The sequence below is a fragment of the Neofelis nebulosa genome, chromosome 11, assembly GCF_028018385.1.
Source record: "Neofelis nebulosa isolate mNeoNeb1 chromosome 11, mNeoNeb1.pri, whole genome shotgun sequence".
NCBI classification, from domain to species: domain Eukaryota; kingdom Metazoa; phylum Chordata; class Mammalia; order Carnivora; family Felidae; genus Neofelis; species Neofelis nebulosa.
The window spans coordinates 78,570,272-78,585,974 of record NC_080792.1 but is presented as its reverse complement, the minus strand read 5'-3'; the positions used below and the strand labels follow the sequence as shown (position 1 = coordinate 78,585,974).

Here is a 15,703-nt window from a genome sequence, read left to right as displayed (position 1 = left end):
TTCCCAGGGGATATGCCAATTCTGCTGGTCTGGGGTCCATACTCGGAGACTGACTTAGAGATGTGCGTGTTGAAAGACGAAAGCATGGGGAAAGGAATAGTTGATTCACAGTCATGGAGGTATGATCCGGCATTCAGTGCTCTGGAGATGCAAGGGTTTGGGCACATCTGGTGTGTTTTGAGAGTGTTGAGGCGAGATTAAGAGGTAAGCAAGGGCTAAATTGTCAAGGACCTTGAATGCCAAGCAAAAGAACTTGAACTTTATTATATAGGTAATAGGGCCATTGGAGGACTTCATGCAGGGGAAGGGTCTATTCATATTTATGCTTCAGAAAATCACAGTGGCCTGGGTAGAAGGGGGTGGGTGGGGGAAGAGGGCCATAGAAGTCTAAATCATGTACAACCCGACCGTGGGCACTCCTAGGGGCCTGTGGCTTCTCCTAATGAGCATGATGGTGTCACAGTCTTTGATGTGCAGGTCTGAGAGGCTGCAGTGATTCCTCAGTTTCCGATTCTGGAACTTTAGTATCTGATCCTCCACGTAAGGTCCTTCAGCCTCCTCAATCTTCTCTTTCAAGGCATAGATAGAGTCGTCAGGGTGGATGGCATAAGGCTTGCTCTGGCCACTAGAGTTCTTCACGAAGACCTGGATCTCAGGAGGGAAGGTCTCCAGCACCCGGATGCTAACCTTAGAGAAGATCCCGTAATGGGCTAACGTCCGCTGGCTACTGAGCAGCTGCCGTTCCCCTCCCGGCTCCTGGAAGGAGAGACGCTGTTGCCCTCTGAGGCCAAACGTCCTCTTGATCTCCGTTTTCATCTTCCAGATGGGACTGTAGGGGTCCACCGACAATATCCAGGCCTCCTCTCCTGTCTTTTTCACCATCACCTGGACCTCTCTTGCTGGCTGGAAGGGAAGGAGGAGCAGACAAGGATATGTGACGGTCGTGGCTGTTGCCTCCAAATCCTCCTCTTCTTGTCTACCGATGATATGATGTAGCGCCTACCAAGACACTTGGAGTAGAAAAGGGGGCTATCGATGATTATCGCAGCCAACGGGTATAAACCAGGACTGTCCCAGGCAAAACAGAACATTCGGTCGCCCTCGGCTTACAGGACCACTGGGTCACCCTCTGTCCTGTGACTCACCCTGATCAGAGTAACAAGTGGCAACCGTTCTCCAAAGAGCCACTCTTCCTGTGTGGCATTATTGAGAGTCCCCACCTGTCACACGGGGATAACATTTGCGCCTACCCCACAGGTGCATCATAGGGTTGTTCTAGGTTAAATAACCTAACAGATGTCAGGCACTGGGCCATATGTTCAAGGATATTCACTGTTATGGCAAAAGTCTGGGAGCAGCCTAAAGAATCTTTCAGCAGGGTGGGTAGTGGTCATAAAAACTTTCATTCACTGCATCATGCATGACACAGCTGTTAATCCAGGGTGACCGATGTCCCTGTTGGTCTAGGGCAGTCCAGGTGTATGTGCCTTGTCCTGGCATAATTAGCCTCACCCCATCTCATGCTCAAAAATATCCTGGTTTGGAGTTTATGTTAGATGGTTACGCAGATCTGCCTTTGAGGCCAGCCTCAGAATTTTCCCGCGAGATGTGACATGTGGGAGGGGCAACAAGATTTCTCTGGGAGTGGCAGGTTGGGGAGATTAGCTCTCAGATGAGCTAACAGTCCGGGTCTTTGAAGCCTGGATTCCTATGTAGTGTTCAGACCCAAGACTGCTATGATGGTGCAGGAAAAGCTGTGCCCAGGGGCTTCACCACTGGTATCCTTGTCTGTGGTCAAATCCTATGTTCCTCACTGACTGTTTTGGTTGTGTCTATTAAGTCTCTTTCTCTTTCTTTTTTTTTTTTTTTACATTTTTTTCTTTTTTATTAATGTTAAAAAAAGTTTTAAACGTATTAACTTATTTGGAGAGAGATAGAGACAGTGAGTGGGGGAGGGACAGAGAGAGGGAGAGAGAGAATCCTTAGCAGGCTCTGCACTGTCAGCACGGAGCCCGATGTGGGGCTTGAACTCATGAATGGTGACATCGTGACTTGAGCTGAAACCAAGAGTTGGACGCTTAACCGACTAAGCCACCCAGGTGCCCTGATCCCTCTCTCTCTCTCCTTCTTTTAAATGCTTATTTGTTTTTGAGAGAGAGAGAGAGAGAGAGAGAGAGAGACAGAGACAGAGACAGAGTACAAGCAGGGGAGGGGCAGACAGAGAAGGAGACACAGAATCAGAAGCAGGCTCCAGGCTCTGTGCTGACAGCTCAGAGGGGCTCAAACTCATGAACCGCAAGATCATGCATGACCTGAGCCACCCAGGTGCCCCTTGAGGGGATTCTTGGGGAGTTGACATGCGGTCATCATTGAATCATGACTGGGGGTTGGGGACAGGGACTGTACCTGTACATGCCAGCCCTGGCTGGGGTCTTCATTCCTACAGCAGGCCTGCCTCAGGCAGTGAGCAGCCTCTCTGGCCACCAGGTCCCATCTCTTTTCCTTTCCCAGGTTGTTGGTAGGGTCAGCTGGGTCCAGGATCACTGGCCTGGGAGAGAGAAAGGGAGTGGATCTCCATCACACTTAGGATCCTGGCCTCTGTCACTCAAGTCTATGGGATCGTACATGCTTGTGTGAAGGGAAGCCTTCCTGCAAGCTCAAGTTCTCGGTTCATGATTGGATTAGGTTACAAATTGTAACCCAATCAGAGTGAGCCTCGGGGATTTTGCTTAGAATCCTAGGACAAAGGTGTACTCCCTCTTGCAGTGGAAGGAAGGAGTTCAGATGAGAAGACTAGAAAAGATGGAAGTCATGAAGAGATGAGCCTGAATTCCAAGGTAAACCTCCCCGGGAAGGGCAGATTTCACAGAATGGGACCCTGAGGACATAGTGAACATCTGGATCACATCACACGTGAAGCTTCATTCATCTTTGGACTTCTCAGTTACAAAAGCCAGTAAGTTCCCCTTATTTTGAAACTCGCATGAGTTGGGCTTTCTATTCCTTGCAGCTGAAAGTAATACTCACCTGCATTCCTTCAACTGTTGTTTGATGTAGATTCTCACAGTCTCATTTTGGAAATCATAGTACTTGGTCCAATAGACGCAGATGTCTTCATAATCTATGAGGAGTTCCATCACGGCTCTAAACCCTTCATCCAGGTTGAAGTTCTCACTTTCATCTGTACCTATTTCCCAGGCGTAGATGGTCAGTAGCTCCAGCGCGTACTTTGCGGGCAATGCTTTGTTTCGATATTTAGGTTTCAAGTACTGCAGGGTTGAGGGGTGGGGAGAGGGAAAGAGAGAGGGAAGGAGGGAGAGAGACAGAGAGAATGGATATGAGATTGCTACCCTGGCAACTGGGAGTTTCCAGTTCTGTTTCCAGGTCCCAGTAACATTCTGTCAACTTCAGGGGTGCCTGGCTGGGTCAGCCAGTGGAGCACTGACTCTTGATATTAGGGTTGTGAGTTCAAGCCCCATGTTGGGTATAGAGCTTGCATAAAAATAAAGAAATGAAATAACTATTTTGTCAACTCCATTTTATATCTGGATTATGTAGCACATCCATGAAACCTGAAATGAGCCCAGCAGCTTGGGCTCTAGATGGATTATGTCCTGGGGCCATCAAAATTTCAACGAAAGAGGAAACCGAAGCCTCTCACGGACCTTCTGGGCCAGTGAGTCGGAATGGGGGAGGCCATATAATATAGTGTATATGGGAGCCAAATAAAAACAAAAACACATCAACACACTGAAAACATACAACAAAATCGGAACAAACTGAAAGATGGAGAAGGTGTAATCATGGGAAATTTTCAGTTCCTCAAAAATTAATTTAGAAATTTATTGTAATTACAATTAGCATCCCACTGGTGTTTTTTAGTGGGAGAAAAATGATCTTAAGATTCAAATACAGGAATAAATGCTTAGGAGACCCAAGAAAATTATGAAAAAGAAAAACAGAGAGGTTGGTATTTGTTTTCTCAGATATGACTTAGAAAGCAGTTGTCCCCCAAATGGTGTGTTTTTGGTGTCAGTATAAACCGTAGCCAAGTGTAACAGAACAGAGTGCCCAGTGGATAGAGAAATTTAACAACCGGTAAGGGTGATGAACAATGGGAAAAAAACGCATAATCCAACAAATGATGCTGGCGCAACTTGTCAGCCAATTTGGAAGAAAATAAAGATGATCCCACTGTCACACCAAATACCAAAATAGATTGCAAATGGAGTAAAAAATATATATGAGACATATGAGAAGAAAATTAAAAGACCACCTACACACTGCCGGCAAGGTAGAAAAACGACAACCCAGAAAAGTCAGCCCTGTTTGTGTAGTGTAAAAATTAGAAATAATTGTATTGCCAAAGATACGATAACTAAGGTCCACAGAGGAGCGGTCGATTGGTAAAAATATTTGCAACACATGAGAAATAATGGTAAATATTTACAAAAAGGTCTTTCAATTGATAAGAAAATGTCCCAGTGGGAGAAGATGCAAAATACATGAACAGGTTAAGTCCCCAAAGTTCAACTCCAAAGGTCCGTAAGCAAATGCGTTTTTGTAAAGAGTGTACCATAGAAAGAGTACACGTGATAGGATTCCACTTAAGTAAGCTCCAGGCATGAGCTGTGTGAACACAGATACAAAGAGGGGCGTAAGGCATAGTCTCCAAAAATGTTATTAGTATCATCTCACACATCTCATGTAAATTTAACAGATTTTTTTTAATGTTTATATATTTTTGAGAGAGAGAGAGACAGAGCATGAGTGGGGGAGGGGCAAAGAGAAACACACAGAATCTGAAGCAGGCTCAAGGCTTTGAGCTGACAGCACGGAGCCTGATGTGGGGCTCGAACCCAGGAACTGTGAGACCATGACCTGAGCCGAAGTCGGACACTCAACCATCTGAGCCACCCAAGCATCCCGCATTTCGTGTAAATTTTGCCTTCTCTCTTATGCTTTTTTTTTCATCACTTGAATTTTTCATGAGCCCAATGTAACATACAAATAATCAGAAAAAATAATTGTTATTATGAAAATTATGATTATGAAAAAAATTATTATTATTATTTTAAATGTTTTAAATTTATTTTGAAAGAGAGAGAGAGTGAGAGAGCGGGGGAAGAGCAGAGAGAGAGGGAGAGAGAATCCTAAGCACCCCCTACACTGCCAGTGCAGAGCCTGATGCGAGGCTCAAACCCATGAACCATGAGATCATGACCTGAGCAGAGATCAAGAGTTGGACACTTAACCGACTGAGCCACCCAGGAGCCCCATGAAATAAATTATTATTGTAAAAAGCCAGGTGGCATTGTTGATTAAGAGCACACAGGCAGGCACCTTTGTGTTCAAATCTCAGCCCAACTTTAGCCCTTGAGCCTTGGCTTTTTCATCCCCGAAATGGGGCTAATGAAAAATACATACATTACAGTGCTGTTGGAAAGACTGAGAAAAAAAATATGCAGAGCACTCAGCATAGACCACGGCAGACAATTAATGGTTGATACATAGCGGGGCGCGGCTCAGTCGGTGAAGCGTCTGACTTTGGCTCAGGTCATGATCTCACAGTTTGTGGGTTTGAGCCCCGCGTCGGACTCTGTGCTGACAGCTCAGAGCCTGGAGCCTGCTTCGGATTCTGTGTCTCCCTCTCTCTCTGCCCCTCCCCTGCGCACACTCTGTCTCTCTCTCTCAAAAAATGAATAAACGTTAAAAAAATTAAAAAAAAAAAAGGTTGATACGTGGTAGCTTTCTTCTTACTGTTGTATGAAATGCCTGAGGTCTGAAGCCTGTGGAAAATCACATTTGTGCATGTCAGGAACCATTTAATTGTCCTTTAGAAACCAAGAGGCTGTGACCAAGGCACGGTGCATTAGAAGTTAAGAGAATATCTGCACAGAGAAGGCAACAATCAGCAAAACTAAAAGGCAACTGACGGAATGGGAGAAGATAATCGCAAACGACATATCAGATAAAGGGTTAGTATCCAAAATCTATAAAGAACTTATCAAACTCAAAACCCAAAAAACAAATAATCCAGTGAAGAAATGGGCAAAAGACATGAATAGATACTTCTCCAAAGAAGACATCCAGATGGCCAACAGACACGTGAAAAGATGCTCAACGTCACTCATCAGGCAAACACAAATCAAAACCACAATGAGACACCACCTCACACCTGTCAGAACGGCTAACATTACCAACTCTGGCAACAACAGATGTTGGCGGGGATGCAGAGAAAGAGGATCTCTTTTGCATTGTTGGTGGGAATGCAAACTGGTGCAGCCACTCTGGAAAACAGTATGGAGGTTCTTCAAAAAACGAAAAATAGAACTACTCTACGACCCAGCAATTGCACTACTAGGTACCTATCCAAGGGATATAGGTGTGCTGTTTCGAAGGGACATATGCACCCCAATGTTTATAGCAGCACTATCAACAATAGCCAAAGTATGGAAAGAGCCCAAATGTCCATCGATGGATGAATGGATAAAGAAGATGTGGTATATATGTACAATGGGGTATTAGTCGGCAAAAAGAATGAAATCTTGCCATTTGCAACTACGTGGATGGAACTGGAGGGTATTATGCTAAGTGAAATTGGTCAGAGAAAGACTAAAATCATATGACTTCACTCATAGGAGGACTTTAAGAGACAAAACGGATGAACATAAGGGAAGGGAAACAAAAATAATATAAAAACAGTGAAGGGGACAAAACAGAAGAGACTCTTAAATATGGAGAACAAACAGAGAGTTATGGGAGGGATTGTGGGAGGGGGGATGGGCTAAATGGGTAAGGGGCATTAAGGATCATTGTTGCATTATATGCTAACTAACTCGGATGTAAAAAAAAAAAAAAAAAAAGTTAACAGAATAGAGCAACACCAAAGAACAGCCACAATAATGCAAAATGCTGTCCAACTCCCTACAATTCAGTTTCCAATTACATCACCTCCCTACACTATTTAGCTCTATTCTTTTTTTTTAATTTTTTAAAAGTATTTATTTGTTTATTGCGAGACAGAGGCGGGGAGGGGCAGAGAGAGAGGGAGACGCAGAATTCGAAGCAGGCTCCAGGCTCTGAGCTGCGGGTACAGAGCCCAATGTGGGGCTCGAACTCACGAACTACAAGATGGTGACCTGAGCCGAAGTCGGACGCTTAATCGACTGAGTCACCCAGGTGTCCCTATTTAGCTCTATTCTGAGATGGCTTGTTTCCATCTTTTTCTCTTAAAAAAAAAAAAAATGTTAGCGTGTACCTGCTCTCCTTGTTGTCCCTGCACCTCCCAGCCCGGCAGCCCAGCCTCACACCTGCAGGTACCAATGTTTCATCAGTCGCAGAAGGTTCTTCAGCTTGACAGGGCGACTTTTCACAAAGTGCCTCTGCAACTCTGTGAAGCTTGGCGAGAACTCCCCAGGGTGGCCGCCACTGGTTATCAAATCTTCATAGATTTCCGGAGATGGTTTCGAGTCCGGGCAAAAATTTCCTGGGAGACAAAAGAACCTGTGTGAGAAAATCCACTCTTTGAGGAGAGGAAGATGGGAAATAAAACCACGAGGTATCCAGTGGACACGAATTGTCTCCTGCACGAACAGCATTATGTTTCCCATTTTCCAACGGAAGCTTAGAGGGTTTGGTGGCCCCCTCAAAAGTCATATAGATTTTAAAGAGCTCCCATTGACCAAAGACTTAGCATGAGTCAGACACTGGGTGAAGCTCACAGAATCCTTAGAACAGCTCCATGCAGCAGGTAAAATTAAGTGGAACCATAGGGAGTGCCCTTTTTGAGGCTCAAGCGTGGTCAAATGTTGCCGATTTCCTATGGTTCAACCTGACATTATGCCATTTGGCAGGTTGGTATATTGAGTCTTGGAGGTGTTAGATAGCTTGCTCAAGGTCGTATAGTTAGTAAGTCTTAGTGCCAAAATTTGAAGACATTAAGAGCCCTGGTTTGTTTGTTTTTTTAAGTTTATTTATTTATTTCGAGAGAGGGAGAGCACACACTTGCGAGTGTGTGGGCAGAGAGAGAGGTAGAGAGAGAATCCCAAGCACGCTCCACACTGTCAGCACACAGTCTGACTTGGGGCTCGATCTCACAAACCGTGAGATCATGACCTGAGCCAAAATCAAGAGTTGGCCGCTTAACCCACTGAGCCACCCAGATGCCCCAAGAGCCCTGTCTTTAAGAATGATTCCGACCTAGGGGCGCCTGGGTGGCTCGGTTGGTTGAGAGACCGGCTTTGGCTCAGGTCATGATCTCATGGTTCGTGAGTTCGAACCCCGTGTCGGGCTTGCTACTATCATTGCAGAGCCCTCTTGGGATCTTCTGTCCCCCCCTCTCTCTCTGCCCCTCCCCTGCTCATGTTCTCTCTGTCAGAAATAAAGAAACATGAAAAAAAAGATTCCAATCTAACTCCAAAGACCCTGAAGTGCCTACTTGCCCTGGTGTTTCCCAGAAGGTCAGAGAAGAGTCTCCTCCCTGGGTTGGGTGGGAATCCAGAAGTTCCCTAGCTCCCCGGCAGCGGGACGTGGAAACACATGAGTTTATGGAAGGAATTAATCTTCAAGATATAGCTCCAGTCCCAGCCCTTCAGGGAAAAAAAGGCAAACTCCACTCTCCCCGCTCTGGCTTCCACTTTCCCAAACCTCCCCCAAGGCCAGGTTGGTGGAGGGCCCCTGCCTAGTTTCTCTGGCCCCGCCCCATTGTTGTCTTTACTCAGAGCGTCATAGGCTGGGAGCACATCCACTCCAATGGCTTCACTGTTCTTCCTGGCCTGGACGTGGAAGGACAGGGAGCGGGGGACCCTGTTCGTCTCTCTCTGCGGGACCATGGTGATGCTGTAGGCCAGGCTCCTGCCATACTGAGTCAGTCTCTTCTCGATGAAACTGATGACAGATGCACGGTGTTCTGCCTGGTCTTGGAAGCTGGGGAAGCAGCTCAGGAACAAGACCAAGTCCACGTCGGAGCTGTAGTTCAGTGTCGTTCCCTTCCCGGAGGATCCACCCTGGGGAGGACAGTAATGTTGGAGCTTCACCTCCCCTGGGGACTGAAGCTTTGAGGCTGGGGTGAAGCCAGGGGCCTCATGTTAGGCTGTCTACACAGGTACCAAAAGGAGCTCCTGGTTTCCTCCGTACATGGTGGCCTTTGCCGACCACGTCTTTTCATTCATTTAGAAAAATTAAGTACATGATAAACAGTTCAAAGAATATAAATGAAACGTAAAACCCTCCTGTACCTCAGGCCCTAAGCTCCTTCTGCAGAGGCCCCCACAGTTACCAGCTTCTTCTAGCTCATTCCAGAGATGTTCGATGCCTAACTGCGTGCCGTCCAACATGGTAGCCAAGAGCCACATGTGGCTGCTTAAATTTAATGTATGTTTATTTTTGAGAGACAGAGTATGAGTGGGGGAGGGGCAGAGAGAGAGAGAGAGGGAGACACAGGATCCGAAGCAGGCTCCAGGCTCTGAGCTGTCAGCACAGAGCCCGATGATGTGGGGCTCAAACCCACCAACTGTGAGATCATGACCTGAGCCGAAGTCAGACGCTCAACCAACTGAGCCACCCGGGTGCCCCTGTGGCTACTTAAATTTAAATGAAATGAAATTTATAAATTCAGTTTCATAGTCACACCAGCCTCACTTCAAGTGCTCAACAGCTGCCCACAGAGAGTGATGATTACATTGGGGGGCACATGTGTAGAACATTTCCATCACTGGGAAAGTTCTATTGGACAGCTCTGGCCTAGACAACCATACTTGTACGTATGTATTTTGTACATATGTTTTGTGTGCGTATGCACAAATACAATTTTTGGACTTTGTGTGTGCGGATGTGTGGGTATGCAGGGATGCTGGAAATTCCAGTGTGTAGGTAACATATGTGTTCATAGAACAAGGCACAGCGGTAGCCTTGAAAGATGCATCACAAATCTCTCCTTCTGGGGGCGCCTCATGATGTCGCCGTTTGTCAGTTCGAGCCCCACGTCAGACTCTGTACTGACAGCTCAGAGCCTGAAGCCCGCTTCAGATTCTGCGTCTCCCCCCACCTCTCTCTCTGCCTCTCCCCCACTCACGCTCTGTTTGTCAGTCTGTCTCTCTCAAAATTAAATAAACATTAAAAAATTTTTTTAAAAATAAATCTTTCCTGGAAAAGAAAGAAGTAGGGAAAAGGAATTCGGATGTCATGGACAAGCATCAAAATCCCGGTACAAAGTGAGGATGGGGTCCCCCTGCTGGAGGGGCACTGAGGACGGAAAGTCCTGCCTGCCCTTAGTTCACCTGCAAATGATCTTCCTCTGGCCTTGTCCTTTCCCCCTACTTAGTGCCGATGCAGTTGCAGGGAATGAACTAGAAAACTACATGTTCTTAATATTTGGTCAAAAGAAACCTCAACAAGAGAAGGAGAAAATGTGTTCTCTTCCGCCAAAGTGTGGAAAGGCAGCCACTGTCCTATGGAATGTTATATATATTGTTAAGTATATATATATATATATATATACACACACATATATATATGTATACACTTATGTATAAATATATATATATACTTATGTATGTATATATATACACACACACACTTATGTATAAATATATATATATATTTAAATAAAGCTTATTTATTTGTTCCCCTGTCCTGGGGAATGTTATTTTTAAAGACTCAGTTTTCGGGGAGCTTGGGTGGCTCAGTCGGTTTAGCGTCTGACTCTTGGTTTCGGCTCAGGTCATGATCTCACGGTTTGTGGGTTTGAGCCACACGTCGAGCTCTGTCCTGACCGCGTGGAGCCTGCTTGGGATTCTGTGGCCTCTCTGCTCCTCCTCTACTCACTCTCTATCGCTCTCTCAAAAATAAATACATAAACATTAAAAGAAAAATAAAGACTCCCAAATTCCAGGGGTTGTTGCTACGTCTGAGGGGCTGTCTCTGCTCCTTGGCCGGGTAAACAGCGCTGAAATGAACATGTGCTCTGAGGAAGGGGGATCTGGGGGTCTCCTTCAGTAGGCAGGGAAGGGGGCTGGCCCTTCTCCCCCGCACAATAAATTGATTTTTATTTTGAAATAACTACAGGTATGCAGGAAAATAGTTTAGACAGGTCTGCAGTTTCCTCCCAACGATCACACCTTATCTAAATATAGCCAGGAAATCAACATCGATGCAAGGCATATGGTTCTAAGACATTTTACGCATGTGTAGATTCCTACAATCACCACTGAAATCAGGATACAGAACTATCTCATTGTATTTCCTCCTTCTGCTCTTTTAGAGACCTAACCACCTGCCCCCCCCCCCCCCATCTCTAAACCCTAGAAACCACTAATTTGTTTTCCATTTCCATAATGCTGTCATTTCAAGAAGGACACAAAGGCAATTGTACTGTATGGGACTTTTTAGAAGCCGGCTTTTTTTGTTTTCACTGAGCACAGTGCTTTTGACATCCATCTCTGTTGTTCCATGTACTGCTAGTTTGCTCCACTATAACCACCTTTGTTACAGGTTGTTATTTGAGTTTTGACTTCGGTCCCGAATCTGCCTAATGTTGTTTACTTTTCAGAGTTCTTAAACACTTGTTTTTTGATGTCTGTCCAGAGTTTTAGCTATAATTTGTGTGAGAGTTTGTAAGAGCCTTACTTCATCTAGGTTGGTGCCAGAAATTACTTGTATAATTTTTAAAGGGCGCCTGGGTGGCTCAGTCGGTTAAGCGTCCGACTTCAGCTCAGGTCACGATCTCGCGGTCAGTGAGTTCGAGCCCCGCGTCGGGCTCTGGGCTGATGGCCCAGAGCCTGGAGCCTGCTTCCGGTTCTGTGTCTCCCTCTCTCTCTGCCCCTCCCCCGTTCATGCTCTGCCTCTCTCTGTCTCAAAAATAAATAAACGTTAAAAAAAAAAAAATTTAAAAAAAAAAAAAGAAAAGATATGGGGTGCCTGGGTGGCTCAGTCGGTTAAGCGTCCGACCTCAGCTCAGGTCATGATCTCGCGGTTCGTGGGTTCGAGCCCCACATCAGGCTCTGTGCTGACGGCTTGGAGCCTGCTTCAGATTCTGTGTCTCCCTCTCTCACTCTCTGCCCTTCTGCTCGCGCTCTCTCTCTCCTTCTCTCAAAAATAAACGTTAAAAAAAATCATGAGGGGCACCTGGGTGGCTCAGTCGGTTAAGCATCTGACTTAGGCTCAGGTCATGATCTCGCGGTTGGTGAGTTCGAGCCCCTTGTCCGGCTCTGTGTTGACAGCTCCGGGCCTGGAGGCTGCTTCGGATTCCATGCCTCCTTCTCTCTCTGCCCCTCCCCCACTTGTGCTCTGTCTCTCTCTACCAAAAATAAATAAATCTACAAAAAAAAAATTTTTTTTTTTTTAAATCACATGAGGCTGGGGCGCCTGGGTGGCTCAGCTGGTTAAGTGGCCGACTTCAGCTCAGGTCATGATCTTGAGGTTTACAGGTTCGAGCCCCGCATTGGGCTCTGTGCTGACAGTTCAGAGCCTGGAGCCTGCTTCAGATTCTGTGTCTCCCTTTCTCTGCCCCTCCCCTGTTCAAGCTCTGTCTGTTCAATAATAAATAAATGTGAAAAAAAAATTAAAAAAGTTATGAGCTAATTTTGATCTCAGGTTCCCGTGTAGCCTTGATTTTGGCATCGGGTTCCTTGACCTGAGAAAATAGAATAGTACAAGGAAGAATATAGATGTCAAAGGATGGCCGTGATCAAGCACTGCAGGGGATATCTTTGCAAAAGTTACTGCTGGTCCCAGAAGACTCTCTAGGTCACTCATGGTAGGAAATCCAATGGTATCGGTACATGTAACTCAAGAAAGTCACAGTACTCTCACCACCATATAGATAGACGGAATCAGGAAAACTAGATGCAACTTAGAAAATCTAGTGCTTACCAAGGTCCAGAAAGGCAGAGAGAAGGAAGTGTTGAATTAGTGCAATGTAACCTCTTCCTTCCTCCTCACATAGAAACAGAAACATTCATTACCAGCGTGTGTCCTTTTTGCAGTTGCTGGTTTACCAGTGTTTATCCAAACAGGGCGTTTAACTCCATAAACATTCCTTCTAGGCATTTCTGATACAGCTCAAAATACTTGGGACATAGTTATTCCAGGAGTATTGAAACTTCTGGAAATAAAGATCACTGAGAGAACAAGAGGGAAAGGGAAAGTGATTGTTTTCTTCTTCGTCGTCAAATAGTCTCCACTTGACACATACCCCTAAAAGTGAGAATGGGAACTTCAGGGCAGGGGTATTCGCAGTAACATAAATGACATGTAGAAAATGCAACGTGCATCTCCAATGGAAACACAGCACTTTCAAATTCATGAAAGAGCTCTTTTTGCGACATATGTTAAAATACTTGAACACTTTCAAACCCACCCTTCAGAGAATATTGTCCCATTTCTGGTTCTTTTTTTTTTTTTTTTTTTTTTTCGGTCCCGAAAGCATACATTACAGTCCCTCCAGGAAGTTCAGCTATGTGGAACAGTCAGAGCCCAGCGGTGCAAAGTTTGTATCTTTTTAAGTAGAGAGTTTGTAATTCTTGATTTCCATTTTGGAAGCTCCTGCTATGCTGGTGACACCCCTGACTCTTTGGTTTCCACCCTTTATTTAAAGATTCTTAAAAAAAAAAAAAAATTCCTTAAAGCCGCGGGTCCTTCCTTTGGCAGCCATACCACCCCCAAGGCAAAGCCTGATTTACTTAAGTAAATTTTAGATATATGAAAATTAAGGGAAACCTCACAAAATGGGGTCTGAGGCCAGAGGGGGAGGCCAGCAGGAGGAGCGGTACCACTCAATATCAATTGCAGGAATTGTCAATTACAGACCCCAACAGAATTGTAAACAGACACATCAATTGCAGTGCCCCGCCCCCCCCAAAAGATGCACGTTGCATTTTCTGCAAGGAACCGACTACCCCTGCAACTCAGCCAATGAGAAAGTGACCAGCTTTTCCTGACCAGCTTTTCCTTCAGAACTCTGACCAGCTTTTCCTTCAGAACAATCCCTCCCACCTTCCTCTTCCTTCCGGTAAGTCCTCCTCTACTTTGCGGTGGGACTTGCTTATTATGGTTTGCCAAAGTGGGCCTGTGTTGAGTTGCCATTCTTTGTTTTTCCTGAATAAACTTATTTTGCTGGTAAGGTAATTGGCTACTTTATTATTTTTTAGGTTCATAGATATCTTTCATCTAGCGAAATTAGCAACATCTAGCCTGATTGATGGTCAAGGCACTTTTGACTTAGGGTGATATGTTAAAAGTTGTATTACAATTTAGTACTTTCCAGGAAAAACCATGATATAAGTGAGTGTTGAATTACATGGTCAGTCCGTTTAATCCATTAAGTACTCCTAATTGCTAGGTAGATTTTTTTTTAAATATTTATTTATTTTGAGAGAGACAGCAAGCTTAGCCATATTTTTCCTGCCACCCTGGCAACCAGCTTGATCTCAAATAATCATCATCATCCCTTACCATCCTTCAGATTTATAGGATGATTTACTGTTTAAAAGCACTTGTCCACACGGTAGGGTCCCCTCCCTAAGGGGGAAAAAACACCTCAAGGTAACCTGGCTATAGGCATATATGACAACATCCCTCACAACCTTGTAACATGAAACCACTCAACCAGACTACATATTTGTGTGTTACCATATATGGGAGACAAAAAGTAAAAAATATATGAAAAACTACGCCACATGGCATTGGGGGCTCACTTCTTCCCGTAGGAACCCAAGTGATCAGTGCCAGCACGAATAAAGTTGCTTCCTGTAAAGAAAAGCCTGGGTGTCACGACTCTCTCTGCGAGAACCCTGCTACACCCACGCTTTAACTCATTTATTCCTTGTAACAAATCTAGGTTAAAGACGGGGTGGGGGGTGGGGGTAATGAGGCTTCCAGAGATGAAATGACCTCTCCCGCAAGGTTACATGGTTTCCAAGCGCAGGGCTTGGGATTCAAGTCCCCCACTCAAGTTCCCCCTGGCTCACCTTCACCACCTTTAACACCCTGACTTCCTGGTCTAGAACCAGCTCATCATGGAAGCATCGATCCCTGAAGAAACGTTCGATCCTCTGCCAGGCATCCTTCACTTCCTCCTTCCAGTCCCCCTCGGGCTGAAGGCTCCGCTCCACAAAGGCGGACAGCATGTCTGCGGGGGTCTCATACAGGTTCTGGAAGAGCTCCATCTCTACAGGACCAGGCTGCCCCTTGGGGTGAATTCTCTGGGCTTCTGCCTTGCCCTGTAAGGGGTCTAGCCTTTCTCCGGAAGGCTAAAGGACGGGGGGAACACATTCCATTCCTCCTCGGGCGGCCTCAGGCCCAGAGGCGGTTCTTTCCCGGGCCTCGCTCACTGGGTTTGGAAACCGAAAGTGAATTTGCTCAGCTGTAATTTTCTTTCTGTTTTTACGTGATCAGGAAAAAAAGGGCTGAGTGTGGGGCCGAGCGCCCTCTGGAGATCACTCACTGACTCTCAGTTTGAGCGTTTCCCAGTGCGCTGGCCTTCCCTGCCCCCCCCCCCCCCCCCCCCCCCCCCCCCCCCCCCCCCGGAGCTGGCGCCTTCTTGAGGGTCCTTTCTCTCTCCCTGCCTCTGTTAATCCTTTCCCTACTCAGGGCCAGGCCCAGGATGAACTGAGCTCTTTCTTTTCTAAGAGCCAAGGTAAACACACCCTTCATTTGCCGTTTTGTTCCTCACATCCAGGCCAACGTCTCCCTTATCCCCAGG

The 15,703-nt window shown here is 45.8% G+C and overlaps 1 protein-coding gene across 1 annotated transcript; it reads right to left on the bottom strand.

The window, feature by feature from the left end:
- Nucleotides 1-237: 237 nt before the first annotated feature.
- Nucleotides 238-15,357, bottom strand: LOC131489197 (2'-5'-oligoadenylate synthase-like protein 2). The gene is made up of 6 exons (XM_058691072.1): nucleotides 14,970-15,357; nucleotides 8,720-9,008; nucleotides 7,314-7,489; nucleotides 3,028-3,269; nucleotides 2,407-2,548; nucleotides 238-903 (listed from the first exon to the last, which is right to left on the bottom strand). The coding sequence occupies exons 1-6, from the start codon at nucleotides 15,165-15,167 to the stop codon at nucleotides 388-390; spliced, it is 1,563 nt and encodes a 520-aa protein (XP_058547055.1). The 5' UTR covers nucleotides 15,168-15,357; the 3' UTR covers nucleotides 238-387.
- Between the last annotated feature and the right edge of the window lie 346 nt (nucleotides 15,358-15,703).